The 23,124-nt window shown below is 53.8% G+C and overlaps 2 protein-coding genes across 3 annotated transcripts in view; one reads left to right on the top strand and one right to left on the bottom strand.

Annotated features, from left to right (window-relative positions):
* Positions 1-280: 280 nt before the first annotated feature.
* Positions 281-23,124, top strand: part of SLC13A5 (solute carrier family 13 member 5) — a 30,056-nt gene continuing 7,212 nt past the window's right edge. The window contains exons 1-10 of the mRNA XM_069542786.1: positions 281-673; positions 6,246-6,374; positions 6,638-6,774; positions 9,178-9,365; positions 10,364-10,529; positions 12,108-12,230; positions 15,825-16,031; positions 17,004-17,104; positions 18,139-18,257; positions 20,239-20,400. Of these exons, the coding sequence (XP_069398887.1) occupies positions 572-673; positions 6,246-6,374; positions 6,638-6,774; positions 9,178-9,365; positions 10,364-10,529; positions 12,108-12,230; positions 15,825-16,031; positions 17,004-17,104; positions 18,139-18,257; positions 20,239-20,400 (1,434 nt within the window). The 5' untranslated portion in view covers positions 281-571. The remainder of the gene's footprint in view (positions 674-6,245; positions 6,375-6,637; positions 6,775-9,177; positions 9,366-10,363; positions 10,530-12,107; positions 12,231-15,824; positions 16,032-17,003; positions 17,105-18,138; positions 18,258-20,238; positions 20,401-23,124) is intronic.
* The window catches only part of C11H17orf100 (chromosome 11 C17orf100 homolog), a 36,106-nt gene continuing 26,053 nt past the window's right edge, over positions 13,072-23,124 (bottom strand). The window contains exon 3 of one of the 2 annotated variants that reach the window (XM_069542795.1): positions 13,072-13,426. The gene's annotated coding sequence lies outside the window, so the exon portion shown is untranslated. Of the gene's footprint in view, positions 13,427-20,592; positions 21,038-23,124 lie in introns of those variants that run through there. The other variant, XM_069542798.1, reaches the window with a different exon arrangement.

Genomic DNA, 23,124 nt, shown 5'->3' on the forward strand with positions numbered 1-23,124 from the left:
GAGCAGACCGCGCTGGCTGCTCGGTGGGTCATTGCCGTTGCGGGAGACCCCTCCGGCGTGTGAGGAGCAGAGGTAACCAGGTGAAAAGGGAGGGAGAGGTTGGGGAGATGGATCTGAAAGACTCAGAAACCGCTGGGAACCTTCACCTGGGACCCAGACGGCGCCCAGGAAAGGCAGATGAAGATGCAGAGGGGGGTCGGGGGGCCACCCGAATGTCTAAGCCCCGACTGAATGACAGATCCCTCCCGCTTGGACGCCCTCGGGCACGCCTGTCTAAGGCACTGCAGGAAAGGCTTGGAGAGTCGGGAGGTGCCGGGCACCCGACCCCTCCTGGAGCTCCTGCCCGTAGCGCTGGAGCCCGCAGGCCCCGCCCGGAGGCAGAGTTGGGGGCAGGCTTGTCCCACCGACCTTGCGGGGATGGCCCCGCCCCCGGGGCCGAGGGGAGGCTCCGTCGTGGGAGGCGGAGTTGCCGCCGCCCCCTCCAACCCACCCTGGACCGCGGCCCCTTCTTAAGCCCGTGCAACGACTGGCTGCCCTTCTCTCGCTTCTCCCGCCAGGTTCCCTCTCCGCGATGGCCTCGGCACTGAGCTATGTCTCCAAGTTCAAGTCCTTCGTGATCTTGTTCCTCACCCCGATCCTGCTGCTGCCACTCATCATTCTGATGCCCGCCAAGGTCAGTTGTGTCTCTGGGCAGCATGGTGGCTTCCGGGAGCCGGGTGCCCCTTATGGGGCACCAAACCCGGGACCATTAGGTGGAGCGCACGGATACCCGGGCGGGCACGACTTCCCCGGGGGCACGCACCTTCTGGAGCTCCGGGTACTGTGGGAGGTGCCCTGCGAGGAATTCTGAGGGGCATGGATCTTGGGATTCACAGATCCCTGGAAACAAGAACCGTCTTGGAAAGCACACAAACCTAGAAAATAGCACAGATCTTGGCCACACAGCCCATCCACAGGCTCAGAATTTCCCAGGTGCATGACCCGGTCCCCAGGGTCCCTAAGTGCCACCTGTGCCAACAGGGAGCTTGGGCACTTGGCTTTTCCTTCTCGCTCCTGTCTCTTCACTTAGGACTTCCCAGCTGTAGGTGGCTTCTGAGGCCACTCAGGGACAGACAGGACAAAGTCTCGACCTCAGTGGACCCTGTGCTGTGCTTAGTTGCTCAGTCGTGTCCGATTCTTTGCGACCCTCTGGACTGTAGCCCGCCAGGCTCCCCGGTCCATAGGGATTCTCCAGGCAAACATACTGGAGCAGGTTGTCATGCCCTCCTCCAGGGGATCTTCCCAACCCAGGGATCGAACCCAGGTCTTCTGTATTGCAGGCGGATTCTTTACCGTCGGAGCCACCAGGGGCTCCTGAGTCCTATCTTTGTCCCCTTCTGGCCCTCCTTCGACTCTCAGTTTTCCTATCTATGATGCACATTTCTTTCCAGCTCTGAAGCCTAGGAAGCCACAGCTGAATCAGAGTCCTGCTGCCGCTCCCAGCTGAAAAGGCAGGTCAGGTTGGCTTGCTTTTGCTCACTGCCCGCTGTGGCTGCGGCAGGAGGCAGAACATGTTCCCAGAACTCACGCCTTGGGTGGCACAACCCAGGGTTGCGGGGAAGCTGCGTTCAGAGCCCTGGCCTCTGAGGGCTCCCGGGAAGGAAGCAGAGAATGAATGGCCTTGGCCGCAGGGTGGGGGCGGTGCCGGGAGCGCTGGCCCAGGTCCCGCTGGGCAGTGAGAGGCCCGTTTGGCAGAGGCCCGAGCCCTTTGAAACCTTTTGTGGCTGCTGGCTGCTCCTTACTTATTCCCTCTTTCAGCCTTTCACTCTCAGCCCAGACAGGAAACCTCTGCTCCCCCAACCCCCTACAACCCAGGCAGGTTTGGGCAACAGAGGATCTCTTTGGGTGGCGTTCTGAAGGCAGTCCTGGAGGAGTGGGATTGTACTGGGTATCAGGAAGCCAGGCTTCAAGAGAACTGGACTTCTACCTTTCACGCATCCTTGTGATTTTAGCCAAGCCCCTGTGTTCTCTGGGCCTTGATGTTCTCATCTGTACAATGGAGCAAGGAGGCTTGGTTTTGACATTTTATGGCCGTAGGGGCCAAAAGAGATCATGCTGGTTCCTAGGTGGGGGAGGAGCCCTTGGGTAGGCTGATCACAGACCCTGGATGGGCTGAGGACAGCAGGTCCAACAAGGGTGGCTCTTCAGTTGCCACATCAACTGTGATTCACAATATTTCCTCTGTAGAAAGAGATTTGGGGCTGTTACTGGCTGTGGGAGGGAGTCAGGCAGGAGAGCTGTGATTTGAGTCCTGCTGGTGGGAATAATGTTCCCCGGACTAATTACAGTCACTTTGCTGACCCTCCTGCTCCAGGAGAGTGTGACCAAGACCACCCGCCCCCTACCCTGCCAACATACAGTGGAGACCCTGAGCTAGGACCCCCAGCTCAGGTTGTGTCTGTGTCTGTGTGTTACGATGGGAGGGAGGATCAGGCAAGGGAAGGGGAGCCATCAGTGACAGTCATTCCAAAGGCTGTCTTCCTGCGTTCTCTTGCCTGGTGGTGGGGCAGGTGCCCGGGAGCCTGGAGCCCTGTCTCCTTGTTTTCTCCCTTTGAGCTTCTGTTTTGGTCACCACTGAAGAGCTCCCTGCCCCCACCCTCAGGGCCACAAAGTTTGCAAGGAAGCCCAGGGTCAGGGGCAGAGTGACAGGGAAGGCTGTGAGAGCTCAGCAGCCTGGGCAGCACCATCCAAGGGGACGGTAGCGACTCCTAGCGTGAGTCCCCCTCCACCGGTGCCCCGAACTCTCTCTGCTGCAGGCTTCCTTCTTTTATTCTCCTACACCTTGCTTCCTTCCAGTCATCATCTCTCCTCCACTCTTCTACCCATTCTCTGGGTTCTTTCTTTTTCTTTAAATTGCTTTTTATTAAATAAACAATACATTCATTGTTATTAAAATTTTTTAATGTCTGGAAAGTATAAAGTGAAAATGAAAATATATTCAAATCCCATAACGTACACACAGTATGTTCTTTTAGCTATACTTTTCCCATTAAACAATGTCGTGGATGCCCTTCTTAATAATTAGGTTAATGATAAGCCACAGTTTTCTTCAGTTGTGCATTTAACATATTTATTGAGCTACCCTTTGTGCTCAGTACTGTGCTGGGTGCTGACCTTTAAATCCCATTGTCCACGGTGAGCTCAGCTTGAAGTACTCCTCGGGTCATACTCTCTGCTGCAGAGAAGGCTCTGAGCTCACTGGGGTTCAGGCTCCCATCTGCAATTAGAACCCATCTCATTCTGCATGGTTGCCAGCCTCTCTTCAGGCTTCTCAAAGGTCACCTGTCCTTTCCTGATCTCCCCACAACCCTCTGGAGCATTCTAGATGAGGGAGGGTCAACTTTGTGGGAGGGCATGGCAACCCACTCCAGTATTCTTGCCTGGAGAATTCCATGGACAGAGGAGCCTGGCGGGCTACAGTCCATGGGGGTCACAAAGCATCGGAGAAGACTGAAGTGACTTAGCTCGTTATTCAGGGGCATCTCCTGAGCCTTCTGATAAAAGCATGGAGGAGAGTGGGTAGTTAGTCTTGTGTGCTTTCTATTGGCTACGTTTGGAGCCTCCAGGAACTGTCTGGGAAAATTGCTTACACGTGTCATCTGCCATTTATAATAAAAACATCACTTTCTATGTGGCATACGTTTAGAATGGGTGCTCTTCAAGCCTTGATTTGTAAGTGAGGACATGAAACAAGCAGGGAGAGGGGCCAGGGTTGGGAGTAGGAGGAGTATTTTATCAAAGACATTGAGAATTGCTATCATATGATGGAGCACACAGTTTGACTTGGAGCTTCCTGGCAGCCAAGACAAAAATGAACACATGATAAGTTGCATAATCCTTCTTTTCAAAAAGAGGAAGCATATTAGTCTCTGTAGGAGACAAAGCTTTTCCTCCCACCAAATTGCAAAAGACATTTCACACGTGGGTTTTATGGAGAGATTTTGAGTTGTAAAATAATAAGGTTAACAATAGGTTTACAAAAAGGCAGAGAAACAGTATGGAGAAGGCAATGGCACCCCACTCCAGTACTCTTGCCTGGAAAATCCCATGGACGGAGGAGCCTGGTGGGCTGTAGTCCGTGGGGTCGCTAAGAGTCAGACATGACTGAGCGACTTCACTTTCACTTTTTACTTTCATGCACTGGAGAAGGAAATGGCAACCTACTCCAGTGTTCTTGCCTGGAGAATCCCAGGGACGGGGAAGCCTGGTAGGCTGCCGTCTATGGGGTTGCACAGAGTCGGACACGACTGAAGCGACTTAGCAGCAGCAGCAGATGATAAGAAGGAGACTGAGTTTTAGACAGTATTACTGTGCTTAAGAGGCTTCCCTGGGGGCTCAGTGGTAAAGAATCTGCCTGCCAATGCAGGCGACAAGGGCTCGATCCCTGGGTCTGGAAGATCCCTGGAGGAGGAAATGGCAACCCACTCCAGTATTCTTGCCTGGGAAATCCCATGGACAGAGGAGCCTGGTGGGGTTTTGCAACCACGGGGTTGCAGAAGACTTAGTGACTCAGCAACTGTGTTTGAAATCTCTACTGCACACTCCCTCACTGCCCACCCCTTCCTCACTGCCCACCCCTGCAGCAGATCATTCCTACCTCTCTTTCTCGACCTCAAAGACAAGGTAGGCCACGCAATGGCAGATACTGATCACTGATCAGGCCTGCCTGGTGTCCAAGGCTGGGCTTCTAACCACATTGTTGTCCTGCCTTCAGCCCAGTGGTGTCGCCAGCATTGACTCCCCTCTCCTTCTCAACTTGGGGACATCTGGCAAAGTTTAGAGACCTTTTGTGGTTGTTACAACTGGAGAGTGCCACTGGCATCTAGTGAGATGAAGGCTGGGGTGCTCCCACACACCCTGCCGTGCACAGGACAGGCCCCTCCCCCTCAACAGAGAACCGTCTAACCCAAAACATCGATAGTGCTGAGGTTGAGAAACCCTGCCTCAGAGTAGGGAGGTGTCCTGGGGTGCTGGTGTCCTGGGATATTTTATCCCTGATAAGACAATCCAGGCAAAGAATGTCTCTTTGTGCGATGTTCCATGCATATCACATGTTATCTCGGGTGATGATAAACCATGATTGTGCGCAGGTGCGTTTGTCACAGCCCATGCTGTGCCGGTCGTTCCTCCAATCAGCACTTGCTGAGTGTCCCTGGGGTGTCAGGCTTGCGTTGGATGCTGAGTGACACGGATTCTGCCCTCCACTGCTGACCCCACCCTTCGGGGCAGGAGTGGTGCTGGTGAAACAGATAATGCCAACTCAGTGTGCTGCTTGCTGGGGGTGGAGGCAGGGGCACAGAGGAAGGGCGCAGACCCAGGCTAGGGGCAGGAAGGGGGAGATGCCCAAGAAGCAGCAGTGAGCTGAGCCCTGAGCTCTGTTTCCAGGCCAAGAGAGCGTCTTGCAGCCGCAGGAGGTGGGGCATCGGCCTCAGTTCTCACCATGGCTCTGGGGTCGTGGAGCTCAAAGTGGGTGTAAGGAGATGTGGCTGGAGGGGCCGGCTCCAGGGCAGAAGGTCTCCAAAGAGTGCTAGAGCATTTAGCTTCTGTCCTGAAGGCAAAGAAAGGCTTTTAAACAAAGGAGTGATACGATCTGATTTGCAAAAGAAAGGAAGCAGCAGTGTGGAGTGAGGCCAGTAGAAAGATCGAATTAGAAGATAGCTGTGCTGTGCACCTGCTTGGCGCTAGTGGTAAATAACCCAGCTGCCAGTGCGGGAGACATAAGAGACCCGTGTTAGATCCCTTGATCAGGAAGATCCCCTGGAGGTTGTCCAACTCTATGACCCCATGGACTGCAGCACGCCAGGCTTCCCTGTCCTTCACCATTTCCCAGAGCTTGCTCAAACTCATGTCCACTGAGTTGATGATACCATCCAGCCATTTCATCCTCTGTCATCGCCTTCTTCTCCTACCCTCAATCTTTCCCAGCCTCAGGGTCTTTTCCAATGAGCTGGCTTTTCACATCAGATGACGTGGCAACTCATTCCAGTGTTCTTGCCTGGAGATTCCCATGGGCGGAGGAGCCTGGTGGGCTACAGTCCATGGGGTTGCAAAGAGTCGGACACGACTGAGTGACTGAGCACGCAGGCGCGCGTGCCCGCGGCCACGCTGAGTGAGCACGCAGGCGCGCGTGCCCGCGGCCGCGCTGAGTGCTCTGGGCCGGGAGCGAGGTGGAGGCAGTCTGCAGGAGCGCAGGGCTGTCTCTCCAGTTTGTCAGGTGCGCCTACATCATCATCGTCATGGCCGTTTACTGGTGCACAGAAGTCATCCCTCTGGCGGTCACTGCCCTCCTGCCTGCCTTGCTTTTCCCACTCTTCAAGATTCTGGACTCTAAGCAGGTGAGCGCCCCAGAGCATCTCTCCCTACGACTCATCCTCTGAGCTCAGCTCTCAGCTGTGTAGGATCTGGGGGACCAGATCATACCCTGTTTGTGGGCTCCCTCTGGCAGAGGGATGTACACTTGACCCTCCATCCCCACTCCAAGCTGCCCTAAAGTCAGCGTCTGTTCTGCTCGCCCGTCTCTGGGGACTTGGGTGGCCCTGAGCCCAAGTAGTGTGTGGCCAGGGGGCGGGTCCGATGCAGCCTCTGTGCCCACCCGCAGGTGAGCATCCAGTACATGAAGGATACCAACATGCTGTTCCTTGGCGGCCTCATCGTGGCTGTGGCCGTGGAGCACTGGAAGCTGCATAAGAGGATTGCCCTGCGCACGCTCCTCTGGGTGGGGACCAAGCCTGCACAGTAATTATGCCTCCTCTCTCTCGCAGTTAGGCCCAGGGCTGGGGGGGGGGGGGGGGGGGGGAATGTGTGCCACAGACTCACAGGCAAGGGCTGACCATGGTCTTACCTGGGCAGGGCAGCCAGGCAGACCCCGGGGTGGGTCATGTTACAGTCTTAGCTAGGGAGGCCAGATGCAAGGATGGTGGGAGCAGGGAAGCAACTGGGGGGAGGTGTATGGTGAGCAGCAGTGGGTAAAGTTTCTCTGAATCTAGAGGAGACTGCTCATCAAGGGTCCCTACATGTTCAGAAGACTTCCTTGGGGGACAGGCTGCAGGATCCAGGGGACAAGGTGGGTGGAGGCTGGATCAAGCTGTACCTGATGCCCCTAGGAGTTGTGTGGGGAAAGCAGGAAAGAGATGGCTGAACTACCTAGCTCAGGGGGGAGTAGAAAAGTCATCTCTCCAAAGCTGGCACATCTGTTCCATCTGCAAAGCTGCTGCCCACCTCACCTTCCCCCCACCACTCAGTTGTCTCACCCCTCTCCAAGGTCTTCCCACCAGTCACAGGCCATTCCCGCCAAGTCACGGAGCTGATCTTGCAGACACCCTGTGGTGCCTGCAGTACCCAGGGCATGATACCAGGGACTTATTCATCACCGCTTCTAACTCTTCCCACACCTCTGAGAGTTGGGGTTTATTCTCATTACCCGTGTTCTGTTCTGTAGATGAGGAATTTGAGGCAGAGAGGGGTTAAATGGTCTGCTGACTTCACATGGGGATTGGACCTGGCCTGTCTGATGGCGCCCTGCCCCCTCTAATCCGGAACTCAGGATGCATCTTTCTAAATACTGCAATGACCCAGCCCAGCCCTGGGAAGGCGGGTGGGTTAGTTCACAGTGAGTCTGTCCTTCGATGTCCTTGTGTCGAGGACGGTGCTGGGCCCTAAAGGCAGAGACCTGCCCGCCCTCCAGGAGACCAGTGTCTGAGCACCCTTGGCACCCCAGCTCTCTTGAGTAAGGGCTTGTGATTCTTTGACCTGTGACCCTTCTTGACATCGAGCTCTTCCAGCGATTGGTTTTCAGGGTCACATCAGAACTGATTGCCTAGAAACATGAGGCCTTGCAGGCTCCCGAATTCTTGTTCCGAGGCTCCTTTGAGTGGGAGGCTTTTCTCCATCAGCGGGTGGCCCTTATTCTGGAGTGTGCTGGACTGTCTTGCTCCCAAACCACATCCAGGATGTTCATTCACGCTTCTCTGCTCTCCCCGCCCCCCCCCCCCCCCCCCCCCCGCCCCCGGTCACTGCTCTCTCCTCTAAGCCTGGCTTCCAACCTTTGTACTTATGAGGCCATGAGGTCTACCTGCAGGGACATCGGCTAAACCACAGTGCAGGGCAGCCCCCAGACCCTTCTTCAGGCAAATAAATGAGTGGCCCTGGGGAGGGGCCTGACTGCAGAAGGGCGTGTGGGACCAAGAAGTTGAGTTCCGTTCAGCCAACCCCCTCCTGCTCCCCAACCCTGGAACGCCTTCTGCTCCTGGCCTTGTGCCAAGTGTGTGGGACCCATGGAGAAGAATCAGACCTTCCGTGCTCATGGGGCAGACGTGGACACGGTTCCGGCTCCAGCCAGGGAGGAGCGTCCTAGAGAAGACGGAGGAGGGTGTGGTCAGCCCTACCCCGTGTGCACTGGTGGGGAGGCGACAGGGAAGGGGTGCTGCCTGAAGGCTCTGAAGGGCCATGAGGGGAGTTTTCCAGGCAGATGACTCAGCGGGGACAGAGGTGGAAAGTGGGGTGCCATACGGGGAGGAAATATGTTTTTTGAGTACTCTCTGGGGCTCTGATCCACGGCAGAGTGGAGGGGGGCACAGTGTGTGAGTGGAAAGGTGGGGCGGGGGTTAGCCATGAGGGAGGTCCCGTTTCCCCAGGCCCCTCGTGGCTCTCCCCCTCCTGGAAGCCTGACTCCATGTAGGCCTTCTGAACTCAGGCGGAGCAGGATCTGGGGGGCTGGGAATCCTCCAGGTAGAAGTGGGAAGCTGGGACTGCTCCTTGTGCGCCCCTAGGTTGTGCTGGGGCCAGCTCCACGCTGTGCCGGCGCCAGCTGCATGCCTGTGCCGGCGCCAGCTGCATGCCTGTGCTTACCTTGCTGGAGCGTGAGCTCCTTAGAGCCACGATGGGAGCTGAGGCCCCGTGGTGACCCAGTAGCCAGCAGAGTAGACGTCAGTAATGTTTGTGGAGAGTGGCAGAGGGAGGGAGGTCGGGAGGGAGGTATTAACACAGCATCACTCCTAGACTATCCAGTCCCAAACAGGCCTCTGCAGCCTGGTGCTGGGCCCTGGCGTCCCTGCAGGGGGCAGGACCTAGTTCCCTAGGGGTTGGGGGTGGCTGGGGGTGGGGAATTCTCTGGCTTTCCTCTCTGCCCCTCCTCTGCAGGCTGATGCTGGGCTTTATGGGCGCCACGGCCTTTCTCTCCATGTGGATCAGCAACACGGCCACCACAGCCATGATGGTGCCCATCGTGGAGGCTGTGCTGCAGCAGATGGAGGCCACGAGTGCAGCCACCGAGGCCAGTCTGGGGACCCTGGAGCTGGCAGAAAAGGGCAAGGCCGGCGAGCTGCCAGGTGAGCCCCTGGCCAGGGCAGTCCTCTCCTCTGTTTCCAAAAACTTGAGCCACCTCCCTACTTTCTGGAGCCCTCTTTTTTCACAAGCACATAGAGAAATACTTTGAAACGCCTTTTTCCTAACTTTTAGGAATGTGATTAGTGTATAAAAGTTCCATCTTTTCATGGAGCTTACAGCAAGTTCCCCCCACATCTGTTCCTTCCATCACAGAAGTCAATACATGTTGATGTGATTATTCATTTGGGTATCTTTTGAGCATCTACTGGATGCCGTGGAATCCTTTCTACCTCTACTCATCCTTAGGGAGGCCTCCTCTGAACGAGCCAAGTCCCTCCGCCACTCTATTCCCACAGGTTTTGGGGTTGGTGGTCACACCTTGGCTTCCCTGCTGGACACTGAGCTCAAGGAAGTCAGAGTGCCTGTGTCTTTCCTCTGCATCGTTCATCCCTAGGGCCCCGCATGGCCTGTTGGGGCCTGTGCTGATGGTCAGACCCTGGGCCAGGTCCTGGCCTGCAGAGATGAAGCAGACACCGTCGTACTACGGATTCACAGAGCCTGGTGGGGTGGGCGCAAGAGGCCCCTCGGTCAGTTCATCTGACTTGAGAGAGGCCCCAGAATGCCATAAACCAGACACGGAGGAAGTGCCAAAAAGGGAGAGGCCTTGCTAGGAGGAGAGGACATCTGAGATGGATTGGGACTACCCCCTGCCCCTCCTCCCTCCAGATGAAGGGAACATCTTGAGTGAGAGCAAGGAGGCAGGAAAGAAAGGAGTGTGTCTGAAGCTGCTGAGTTTTCGCACAAGTCATTGAGGAGCCGTGGGACGTGACCGTGGGTGGCAGATGGGGTCAGACCACAGCCTGGGGCTTGAGGCTGAGGAAGGAAAACCTGGGGGAAGAGCCAGCAGAGCCGGCATGCCCAGAGCCTCAAGTCAGCAGCTGGGTCGGGAGCTGGAGCTGGAGCCGGGCTGGCTCAGCTCATGGCGGTGTGCCCACCGCAGGGAACCAAGCGACTTTGGAAGGTCCCTCTGTGAAGCAGCAGGAGGTCAACAGGAAGAACGTGCGCAAGGCCATGACCCTGTGCATATGTTACTCGGCCAGCATCGGAGGCACTGCCACCCTGACCGGGACGGGACCCAACGTGGTGCTCCTGGGCCAGATGCAAGAGTGAGTCGCTGGCCATGACTCTGGGGACAGTAACTGGGTGAGAGGGATGGGGCTGGAGGGGCCCACCCACCGCTGCCTCCGCTTCAGCTGGGCCCCGGGGCTTGGGGGACATGTCAGAGCAGGGAGGATGGGCTGCCTTCAGCCTCTGTGGCCCAGCCTCCCTGCACACGCTCAGGACCCCACAGCGGGGGAGCTGATGTCCACAGACAGGGTTGCTTTTCGCTCTGGGCCAAGACCCACCTTTCTTTCCCGGGCTCAGGATTCTTGCTCAGAAGGGGAATGTGGATTGAACCCAGAGCCAGTCATGGGAAACGACAACATAGTCCGACAAGCAGGGTCCTTGGTTAAAACTTATAGAAAACAGACACCTCTAAAGATACTCCCCTCAAAGCTGGTTCACGACCTTGCTCTTTAATGACGATGGTCCTATGACGTTGGGGGAGGTTAGCAGTTAGGTCAGCTGGTGCCTCACCGGCTCACTCACTCACTCAGTTCTGTGCCTGGTCTTGTGAGGCTGGGATCACAGAAGTGAGAGGGTCCTGGGGCCTGCCAGTGGGATACTCGAGGGCAACTGAGGGTAGCAGATGCCTGGAGAGTTCTGATGGGTCATGCAAATGTGTTAATGAATGTAAGCACAAATCACAGTAGGTACAGAGAGAAGGGACAGCAGTATGGTGGTGCCCGTCCTATGCAGACAAGCACCCTGGACAGGGGTGGGGAGGGCGGCTTGGAGGTGGGAAGGGCAGGCCTGAAGCCTGGCAGGGTGGACACTTGAGATGGAACAAGCAGACCGCTTTGCTTCTGCAAGTGTTTTCTGTAATGACAGCCTTATGCTTCTCCCCAGAGCTCCTCTGGGCAAAGCTGCCTGTCTGCGCTGAGTGAGAAAAACTCTGTGGCTATGTTGTTGTTTAGTTGACCAGTCGTGTCCGACTCTTTGCAACCCCATGGACTGTAGCCCACCAGGCTCCTTAGGCCATGGGATTTCCCAGGCAAGAATACTGGAGTGGGTTGCCATTTCCTCCTACAGGGGATCTCCCTGACCCAGGGATCGAACCCATGCCTCCTGCATTGGCAGGTGGATTCTTTACTGCTGAGCCAGCAGGGAAGCTCTATGCCACTTCACTCGTGGGCTAAAGGGATCAGTGCCTGGGGCTGGGGGTGGAAGTGACCCTCTTCCAGCCCCCAGGAAACATTGTCTGATTCCACCCTGGGAAGCTTTTGAGATCTGATCTTTAAGGGGACCCTTCTCTTGTGAAAGCCCACACCCACTAGGTGATTCTGAGGAATCTGTGGACCCCCTGGAGCTATTGGCCAGTTATGTGTATACAAAGGTGTATTCTTCTGAACTGAAGGGCCTTGCTTTTCACGCGCTTCTCAGCCAGGTGCGGACCCCTAGGAAGGCCGGTTGGCCACACCTCAGGCTTGTCTTGTGCGTGGCTATGTTCTGGGGCCCCTGCTTCAGGCCACCTCTCGGGGCCCGGCTGTAGCTCAGCCTCTGTCCAGAGGGCCCGGCCTGCCCACTCTCCCGGGCCAGCATCTGGTGGAGACTGGCCATGGGACTGGCGCTGCTCCCATCAGGTTGTTTCCGGACAGCAAAGACGTCGTGAACTTCGCCTCCTGGTTCGGATTCGCCTTCCCCAACATGCTGATCATGCTCCTGCTCTCCTGGTTGTGGCTCCGCTTCATGTACATGAGATTCGAGTAAGTCTGAGATGGTGACACCGTAGTGGGTCTGGGTAGTGTGCCGGGTCCTGCAGGAAACCCCTCTGGCTGGGCAGCTGAGTCTGGAGAGAGCTTCCTGTCCGGTTCTGACCGTTTCTGGTCAGCAGCCCCATCTCCTGCTGGCTTGCCCTCCATTTCCTGCCACTCCTGTGGCTCCCCATGCCTTCGCACGTGCTGTTCCCTCTCCCCGGAATGCCATTCCCTGCCTTCCTCCCTTCCAACCTCCTCTATCTTCAAGGCCAGTTAGAACGTTTCTTCCTCGGCAACTCCTTTCTTCCTCGGCAACTCCTTTCCCAGCTTCCCCCCACCCTGCCCCCCGCCATTCCGATTCTGATGATTGCTAGCTTGCTCTCTGCTCCAGGCCTCCCTGGACACTCTAGGCTCTGCCCCAACCCCTGGCACCTGCAGTCATGCTCCAGTGCCTCCCCCCATCGCAAGCTCCTCTGTGGCCTGCGGGCAAGTCCTCTCTGACCCCCGCACCCGCCCAGCGCCCAGCCCAGGGAGAAGGAACAGGTGCGCTATTGAACGCAAGTCAAAGCAATTAACGAGCACTTGTTCTTGGCGTAGAACTGGACGGACTTCCACTTGGCCGCAAGTGTCTTTTAGGACAGGTCACGGCAGATGGCCTGAGAGTGTCCCAATCAATCCAAGCCCAGATTTACTGAACGCTCGCAATGTTCCCAGAAGCACGCCACTTCTGCAAAGTTTACCTTCTGGTTCCCAGCACACAGGCATGGTTCACCAAGGTCAACCTTGACGGCAGCCAGGCTGTGCACAGAAACCATGACGCATGGCTGACAAACACCTCAAAATGCTGTCATTTTTAATTTTTTAAAAATTTATTTTCATTTATTTGACTGCCCCCGGTATTAGTTACGGCACTTGGGATTGTTCGATCTCTGCTGCGGCATATGGGATCTTCATAGGGGTGTGCACAATCTAGTTCCCTGACCAGTGGTGAAACCAGGGCCCCCTGCATCGAGAGCGCAGAGTCTCAGCCCCTGGACCACCAGGGAAGTCCCTGTTGCTGTCATTTTTAAAGGCACGGACTTATCTCCGTGAGCCGCGTGCTCTGTGCCTTGATTCACAGGGAGCTTGAGCTCCGATGGAAAACAGGCCTCTGTGGCAGGAGAGAGGAGACTTCAGAGATGAAAGGCAAAGATGCCCACGAAAACCTATGAGTTAATGGGGAAAGGGGGGCATTTTGGTTTTCTTCCGAAGGAGGAATTGTCTTGAAAATTAGAGCAAAACAAAAACTCTATCCGTAATCAGAGCAGCTGTAATAAAAAGATAAAGGTACACTCAGGCCTCCGTCAGCCCCGTGTTCCGACCCCCTCATGAAAGGGAAGCTGCTCCCTTAGGCGCCTGGCTGCCCAGCTTGAATCCTTATCTGGTTGGTCATAGAGAGCAATGTTGGGGTCATTCCCTCCAGCCTGATTCAGATAAAATGGATCTTCCAGAGTTTATGGGCAGCTTCCTAGGCCACGTCCAGCCAAGGAGGTCCACCCCAGGACCCCTCAGGACTCGTGGGATATTATTGCTGGCTTACACCCAGCCCTCCTCATCAGGCTAAGCTCTGAGTCAGGGAGGAGGGTTCTCCGGACCCCTTCCAGGGCTCGGGGCCCCTTGGCCTCTCCAGCAGCCTGTCTACCCCGTTCATCAGCATCTCGAGGAAGGCCATTCTACTGCAGAAGGATACTGTGCACCCACCCAGCCCCCAGGAATCCCACAGGAAGGCTGGGTCCACCTTTCTCTCACGCCAGCCCAGAGGTCACCAGGTGGATTAACCCACAGATAAGCCTGGAATGCTTAGCCTCAGAGGGACCTGAAGGCCTGGCGGCACCTCTATGGCAGGGCCAGCACTGGACAACTGAATATACGATGCTGCCCCAGAGTCTGCAGCCGCTGTGTTGTCAGGATGTGTCACCAGCATCAGAAAAGAGCTGGGCGGCTACCAGAGTCCCCCCTTTTCCTGTTCTGGAAGCCTGCAGATTCCGGCCCTGCCCCAGAGTCTTGGGAACTACAGGAGGCAATAGACTGGTGGCAGGTAGAACACAGACTCTCATGCCATGGGGGCGAGGACAGAGAGGCCCCCTCCCACCCCAGCGGAGCCATCCCCCTGCAGGATGATCTAGAAGGTGTCCCTGGTGGGTGACCCTGGGGAAAAACGGCCTGGCCTCTTGTCCAAAGCAGAGGTCCTGGCGGGCTGTGTAGACCTGGGTTCCCAGCCCGCACCCTTGTCGCATCCTTTCCTACCCCTGAGCGCCAGGAGGATGTGCCCAGACATCCCTGGGCCCCTGCTCCAGGCCGCGCCGCATCCCTGGGCTGGCTCGCACCCTCCTGAAGGCGGTTTGGCTCCAGGATTCGGCACCTCGGCACCTATCCCGCAACTCCTGTGCTCCCTGCAAGCCTGACTCAGGGTCCAGGAAGGACTCCCAGGAGGGACGGCTCTCTAGGGACAATCAGCTTGGCCTTGCCACCACCTTCAGGCTGATGGATTCCGCAGGGTCGGCATTCTGTGTGCCAGGGGTCCCAGCCAGTCCCTCCCCAAGACTTCTGTTGAGAGTCCCTCAGGCCTCTCTGACTCTTTGTGATCCCATGGACTGCAGCACGCCAGGCTTCCCGTCCTTCACCATCTCCCGGAGTTTGCTCAGACTCATGTCCATTGAGTCAGGGATGCCATCCAACCATCTTACCCTCTACTGCCCCCTTCTCCTCCTGCCCTCAATATTTCCCAGCATCAGGGTCTGTTCCAATGAATCAGCTCTCCCCAAGGCTAGGTATCCTCCCCAGGGAGATGTGCTGCAGGGTGCCCTGGGCAGGTGTGTTAGCCAATGAGCCCTTGTCCCTTGGGAGCCCATCCAAGAGCAGGACCTGGCTGGTTTCTCCCCCTGCCTTAGTCACACTCACTTCCAGCCCCCAGAGTCTGCTGGGTCCCTAATCCTACGCCTCAGCTCCTTGGAGTGGAAGCACCCACCTTACTCCTGCCTGACCCAGGCTGCTGGGACCTGTCCTTGTTCCTTGTGTCCTCCAGAGCCACCTGATGATTAGGACTGGCATGCCAGTACCACTGAAAGCAGCTCCAGGCCGCAGTGGGAGGAGGAAGATAGGGAGCTTGTGAGGGTGCCTTGGCTCCACCTCAAGCTGGTTCCATATTTCTCAGCGTCCCCTAGATGATGGCAGCAGCTGGCCTCTAGGCGACTGGTACCGGCCAGGATGCCCTTGCCAGTGGTGGCTTCGACTTTGCTTGTTTTTGCCCCCTCTGCTCCTGTCCATCCCTACTTCATTTCGCTCAGTCTCCCACCCTCCTGGCCATCCTCTCTTCCTGAGTCTCGATCTAAACTGGCCATCTGACCTGCGCCTTCTCAGGCTTCCTCTGGGGGCACCCTCCAGTTCTGGGGGCATCCTGGGGCATATGCTGGGCACACAAAACAGACTTTGCCACTACGTCCTGTGAAGTCGAGTGGGCAGATGACAGATGTGGAGTGGGGAGGGACTTGCTCAAGGCCCCCTGGTGATGGTCCCGGGCCAACCAACACGCTCCCCCAACCCTGTCATCTTTGCCTCCTCTAGTCTGTCCTGGGGCTGCAGCCTGGAAAAGAAGAACGAGAAGTCTGCCCACGAGGTGCTGTGGGCAGAGTACAGGAAGCTGGGGCCCCTTTCCTTCGCTGAGATCAACGTCCTGCTCTGCTTCTTTCTGCTGGTTGGCCTCTGGTTCACCCGGGACCCCGGCTTCATGCCCGGCTGGGTGTCGATCGCCTGGGCAGAGGGAAAGACAAAGTAAGTGGCTCCTCCCGCAGCACCTTCCGTGGCTCTCCTCCTTTTCCGCCGTCCAGTTCTGGAACGCTCTGTTGGTTTCCAGACTTGCTTTTGTCTCGCCAGTCTTCCCGACAAGCTCACAGATGTGTTCTTGCGGTCCCTCAGAGCAGCCAGGCTGTGATAGGAGTTCGCTGGGCGAGGGCTGGGGCTCCCATTGCTCCGGTTTCCCAGTCTCTGTTCTGCCATCTTTCCTTTCTTATCTTTCTCCGGATTCGGATGAGTCCCTCTGAAGACGCACACCCAGGGTCCAGAAGCTTCTTTAGAAAGAGACTTGGCAAGAGGGAGATATGGAGTTTCTCTTCTGGCTAAGTCACGTGGTCAGAAAGGAAGAAAAGTTGAGACCATGCATATCCTAGAAAAGGCGGACGATGTCTGAGAGATAGCCACCGATTAGTGCCTTATTTCATTCTGAAGGTCTGCTTGGGGTCGCCCCAGAGTCCTTGTGGTCACCCTGGTGACCCCAGAATCCAGAAAATCTGGTTGAGAAGAGCACACAAAGTTCACCTACAGAGCAACACAGGCTGAGAGGGACATGAGTTGCTCAGGGTCACTCAAAGACGGTGGCAGAGCTGGGCCAAGAATGTAGGCGTCTTGGTTTCCAGCCTGGATTCAGTCTATCTCAGCACCCCTGATCTTGGCCTTTGCAGTATCAATTTTCTTTCTTTCCTTTCTTCTCATTTTTATTATTTATTTATTTGGCTTTAGTTGCAGCATGTGAGATCTAGTTCCCCAACCAGGGATTGAACCCAGGCCCCCTGCATTGGGAGCACAGAGTCTTAGCCACTGGACCACCAGCGAAGTCCCGGAGTATCAGTTTTCTTTCTCAGAGGAGCCAGCTTCCTCACGTAGGAGCATTCGGACGCAGAGCAGGTTCGCTGTGTGACTGTCACTCCAGCCAAGCTGGGCTAACCCTATGTGCTTGTCCCTGCCCAGGTACGCCTCCGATGCCACTGTGGCCATCTTTGTGGCCATCTTGCTATTCGTCATGCCTTCACAGAGGCCCAAGTTCAACTTCTGCAGCCAGACTGAGGAAGGTAAGGCTCCTGTCCTGGCCTCCCACTCATCAGGGCTGGGGCCCTGGCAGCAAAGGGTCTCCATGAGGTTCTCTGGGCCCAGGAGGGAGAAAACCTCACCCTGTAGCAAAGGCCTGGCTAGATTACAGAGTCTGGGGAGGGGGTATTTTCCAAGACTTCCCTGGGTATTTTTTAGTGCAAGACCTCTTCTTTTGCTTTTTAAGCATTTGAAATCTTATTTATTTTATAAGAGGAACAGAAAGGGATTTCCCATGATGCCATCAGTATTTGGGGGGGTTTCTCTCTCCCTCCCAGTCTATGTTAATATGCATATAGATATTATATAGCTATAATCAAAACATATTTCAATCCGTTTTCTCTGTTGGATTTTGTTTTCATGCTTTTGTTTGTAGTTATTCTCTAAACATTTCCTGTTACTGTTGCAGTCTTCATATTTATTTTCTTAATTATGGCATTATATTGTATCAGGGGGCTGTAACCATTCCCCTGTTATGGAGCATTCTGGCTATTTTGAATGTTTCATTACTATAAATGAATGCTTTTGTATATATAGCTTTTTCTTTGAGGGTGTTTCTTCTTTAGGAAAAATTTCTAGCAGTGATGTTGCTGGGGTAAAGGAGTATATATGTCTTAAAGGCTTTTAAAATGTATTGGGAGATTGCTTTTCAAACAGGCTGTACCAATTTATAACGCTACCAGAGCATAGCTTTAATATATCATGTCTTTACCAGCAGTCAATGTAGTGATTACTGTAAATTTTAGCTGATTTACAGCTATGAGATGGTACTCATTGTCCTTGTAGGCTTTTATGCCCCCTTGATGAGATCACTTTTATCTCTTTTGCTTGCTAATGCTGCTCTGGGTTGTGTGTGATTTTTTTTTTTTTTTTGGCTATGCCATGTGGCTTGTGGAATCTTAGTTTCCCGACCAGGGATTGAACCTATGGCCATCAGCAGTGAAAGCACAGGGTCCTGACCACTGGACCACCACTGGAATTCCTAATGTATGTGTGTATTTTTATTGTCTCTTCTCAGAAAGAAAAACTCCATTCTATCCACCCCCACTGCTGAATTGGAAGGTGGCCCAGGAGAAAGTGCCCTGGGGGATTGTGCTTCTCCTGGGGGGCGGCTTCGCTGTGGCTAAAGGATGCGAGGTAACTTCTCCACTGCCGAGGCGGGGACAGGGTGGGGGGCTGCCTAGGGCCTCTTCCTTCACCGGGAGGGCAGCTGAGAGCCTCTGCACCCCTCCTTCCCAGCAACCCAGGGCTCTGCCTCTGTGTTTCTTTGTCTCCTCCGTGTAATTGCACATTTCAGGAGGACAGTGCCTCTGTCTTGTCATCTGCAAACCCTACATCATGCGTAGTACCCGGAACAGAGAGAGTGCTGTCTGATTGATTTCAGAAATGAGTGAACAATCATGGTTAGCCAAGAGAGGTGGGGGATGCTGGGAAGTCTCCTGGGGGGCTGTGGGAATAATGATCTCTGCTTTGATTTATTCAAGGCAAATCTTTCTTTCAACTCGTTGTGAATAGTTTCACCATTTCCTTTGCTTCATCTACCTGCTGACTTCTTTTGTTGATACAGTTGCCATTTAGAAATTTTTTTCTCTAGGTATGTAGTGACATTGGGAGAAAAGAACAGCATTTGGAAGAAAATACCCTCCAAAATGCAACTTTCTTCCCTCTCTCCTTCCCTAATAGGGGAGAAATGAGCTAGAGGGGGAGGGGACGAGCTGCCTTGGTGCTGCTGTCCTTCATCCATCTGTCCATCCATCTGGGAATAGAATGTTATAGATAAACTTGGTCTATCTTACTATTGCTGTTTGCTCAGTATCTAGGACAGCCTGGCAAGTAGTGGGTTCATAACTATTTTTTTTTTTATGAACATATCCATCCATTTAGTCACTTCTCCGTCCACTCATCCATCCATCTATTTATCTCTCATTCAATCGTCATCAAACCTTCCTACTAAGTCTATGTTAGGTCAGGCACAGGAATTACAGAGGAGATTGAGATGCAGTCTCTGTTTTTGAGGATTTCCCATCCTAGGTGAGGGGCGTATCTGGAAGAGCATTTCAGAAAGAAGTGACACACGAGTAAAGAAGTAAGTGAAATAATCTAGCTGAAGAACAGCAGAAGATAATAAGGCTGGTGTTACCTCCAGAAACGGCTTCACTGAGGATCAAGATCAGGAGTGTGGACTTTATTCTGAAAGTGGTGGCAGCTGCTGAAGGGTTGAAGCCAGAGAGTGACTTGGTCAGATCTACACTTAGGAAAAATCTCTCGGGATGTCTGGAATGGAGGCCTAAGAAGGGCGGGGCTTGTGGGAGATCCAGCAGATGCCATATAGCCTTCATCTAACACAGGCTCAGAACACTGGACTCCATGGACCACTCTCTCCTCTTTGAAACTCTTTCCTCTTTTTGTCCCCAAGACATCATTCTCTCCTACTTTTAACTCTAGCTGTTCCTGCTCTGCCTGCTACGCTGACTTTTCCTCTATTCTCTGATAAATATGAGTGTTCCCGAAGGTTCTATCCTTAGCCTCTTACCTGTTCACTTTTCATTCTCTCCCTGGACAATCTATTCTCAGCCTAAAGCCCCAAATATAAATTCCCCAGTTTCTGGCTCAAATCATTCTGTTGAGCTTCAAGAACTGTGGGAGACTGAGAGGAGATGATGGACTTGAGATGTTTTGGGTGACATGGTCACCAGGCATAAAGAATAAGGGGGAGAGAGACCCCAAGATGACTCCTTAGCCTTCTAGGTTGGACAGGCTTCTAGGTTAGGTGAGTCTAGTCACTGAGCTGGGGAGCCTAGGGGGAGCAGATTCTGGGCTAGAGAGGGTGAATTCAGGGGTCGTGTTGAGCCTGACATGCTCCTGGGACATCTGGGTGGAAATCCAGACAGTAGACCAGCTGGGATGGAGATACAGATTTCAGAGACAGCAGAGTGAGGTTGGAGATTGAAACTGCGGGCATGGATGACAGCACCTATGGTGCAGTAGGTATTCAGAGAAAGAGAATTGGAAGTGAAGTCTGGTTGGAGCTCCTCGGAGAGAGATGAAGGTCCCTCTGGGCTCTGGAGGAACTGTGAGCCAGTAGCCCTGTGGTGACAGCCCTCCCTGTGCTTCCCAGGCTTCAGGGCTGTCAGAATGGATGGGGAAGCAGATGGAGCCCTTGCACACTGTGTCCCCGACAGCCATCACCTTGATCATGTCCTCACTCATTGCTGTGCTCACCGAGTGCACAAGCAACGTGGCCACCACCACCCTGTTCCTGCCCATCTTCGCCTCCATGGTAAGAAACTCGGCTGGGGGAGAGTCATCACTTCATGGGAAGCTGACTGGGTGAGAGGTCTCCCAGCTAGGCTTTGGAGACCCAGGTCCCTGAGCCCTTGCTGGCCCTGGTCCTGCCCTCAGTGCTTTGCTGGTTCTTCTTGGTATCCTCTATGCTGACCCAAAGTGCTCAGCAAGAACCAAGCGCTCTAAATTTGTTTATAAATGTAATTGATTATTTCTCAAGCTCGGGAGGCAGGGCTGGCACCAAGGATGCCATGGGGGAACGATACAGCGTCTCTCAGAATGTAGCACAGGTGAGCAGGAGGCCTGCAGGACAGGGGACACCACTGGCTGGAACCCACCAGGAAGAGATCTTGGGGGAACAGGAGCCTGGGGATGGTGGGAGGGGAGAGGACGTTCTGCGAAGATGGAGTAGTGGCATCTTAGGTAGGCCTGCTGCTGCTGCTAAGTCGCTTCAGTCGTGTCTGACTCTGTGTGACCCCATAGACGGCAGCCCACCAGGCTCCTCCGTCCATGGGATTTTCCAGGCAAGAGTACTGGGGTGCCATCTCCATCTCCAAGGTAGGCCTAGGTAGTGGCAAAGGATAGTGGACCCAGCAGGACAAAGGCACAGAGGACCCAGCTGGACAAAGCCCCTGTAAAGGAAACAGTTGCGTGACTGAAAACTCCCAGAAGCCCTGCTTGGCAAGCTCAGGTATCATGGAGCAGTGTGCACTGAGCCTAGAGAGCTTGTGAATGAGGGTGCTGAGGGTCAGGCTACACAACTGTGTTCTCTGGGCATAGTTTTGAGTTGGGCCTGAGAAGAAAGCAGAGTGTATAGGCAGCTTGACTGCCATCTTTTCTTGCATTTCCTTCTGTCACTCATCACATGGCAGTACCAACTCAAGGGGGCACAGAAAAAGGCCTAGGTTTCGAGTCAGAAGACCTGAGTTCAAGTTCAGGATCTTCCAAACACATCACTCAAGTTCTTTCTCCTATGCTATGCGTGTGCTGAGGGTCAAGTAGGATGAGGGCTGTGAAAACCCTCTGTAGATGGGAAATGAGCCTGGGAGAAGCTGGGGCTCACTACCCTTTGATGTTCTGGAGTTCAGAGGACAGACTTACAAAGGCCTCAGCACAGGACTGAAGTTGGTAGATTTTCATTCAGTTGCCAGGGTGTCCATGTGTGTACAAAGTAAACTCAAGTGACTTTCTCCTTTCTTTCCAAGTGAAGATGGAAGAGTTAGGAACAGCCCATCTCCCCTACCCCTCAGCAGGTGGCCCAGAATGTAAAGATGCCAAGGAGCCCCTTCTGATGTCGGTCATGCAGTAGTGAGGACTCCCTCCACTCACAGAGGCCTGGCTTTCGCTCCCAGACCAGTCAGATAAATGAGGGTCTTCATCGGAGTGGGTGGTCAGGCCTTTCGGAAACAAGCTTTTCTAGAATCAGGACCCCTGAGTTAGATTCCCCACAAGCCTCACAATCCTGGCTCAGCACCACATGTGGGCAAGGGGAAGGTGGTGACTTCCCAGCTGGGTCCAGAGACACGTGGGGTGCATACATCATGAGGGAAACCAGGAAGGAAACTGGCTCCTCTTAGTTATCCTAGAGGGATGAAACTGGCACGGCCTTTTCCGAGACCTGTTTACTCATAGAAACTGTAACCTGAAATTCTCTTACACCCCTTGACTCTGGGAATTTTATGTTCAGGAGTTTATCTTAGGAAAATTATTAGAGATGCTTACAAGTTTATACCATAAAGATGCACATCACAGAATTGTGATAGAAAATACTTCCATAATAGTAGGGGATTGGTGAAATAAGTTATATATTCATACAATGGAATACTATCAAGTCATTAAAAAATCATAGTCTTGAAGGATACTTCATAAAATGGGGACATGTAATTTTTCAAATGTGTACATACACGTTTGGAAAATGTCTAATAATACAAAGAGCATACAGACCCTTACCCTCTAGCCTCCTTCCTAGAGATAACTCCTATTGTAAATTTCTTAGATATCTTTCTGGATGTGTAACACACACACATACATGCAAGCATGCACACACAGGCACACACACTTTTTAAAAAATGGCATTTCATAGTCCTGTTCTGTACCTTAATATATTAAATCTTATCATACATGTTAGAGATCATTCCGTTGTTAAAGTGTAAAGCCTACTCAATTCTTTACAGCTGCAAACGATTCCATTGTTTGTGTATATGTATGTTATTTGACCATCCTGCTATTGATGGCTGTTGAGACCATTTCCTGTGTGTTTTGCTGCTACAATGTTGCACCCAACAGATGCGTGTGTGTCTGCCCTCAAGTGCATATAGATCCACATGAAGGATTACTCATTTTGGTAGATATTGACAGACATTACAAATTATATCGCTGATTTATTCAACAAATATTTATGAGCATCTCTCTACCCTGTGCTAGACAGAGTAGGTGTGGCTGAATTTTAAGCTTTAGAGTAAAAAAGATGGATACCAAATTCCATATGCAAAATGAACCCAAATGTGTATAGAAACACACACATACTGAGGCACACACACAGGTGAGAGACGTGGTCCCTGCCCTCCAGGCTCGCTCTGTCTGTATCAGGACAGACAGATGTGCACACACGGGTGGCAGGAGCATCCAGCAGCCTCTGGCATATAGTAGGTGCCTAAGAAATACATGTTGAATGAATCAAGGGGGTTCAAAAGGCGTGCTGGGGAGTTTAGCCTTCAGG

The sequence above is a fragment of the Ovis canadensis genome, chromosome 11 (genome assembly GCF_042477335.2).
Source record: "Ovis canadensis isolate MfBH-ARS-UI-01 breed Bighorn chromosome 11, ARS-UI_OviCan_v2, whole genome shotgun sequence".
Lineage (NCBI taxonomy): Eukaryota > Metazoa > Chordata > Mammalia > Artiodactyla > Bovidae > Ovis > Ovis canadensis.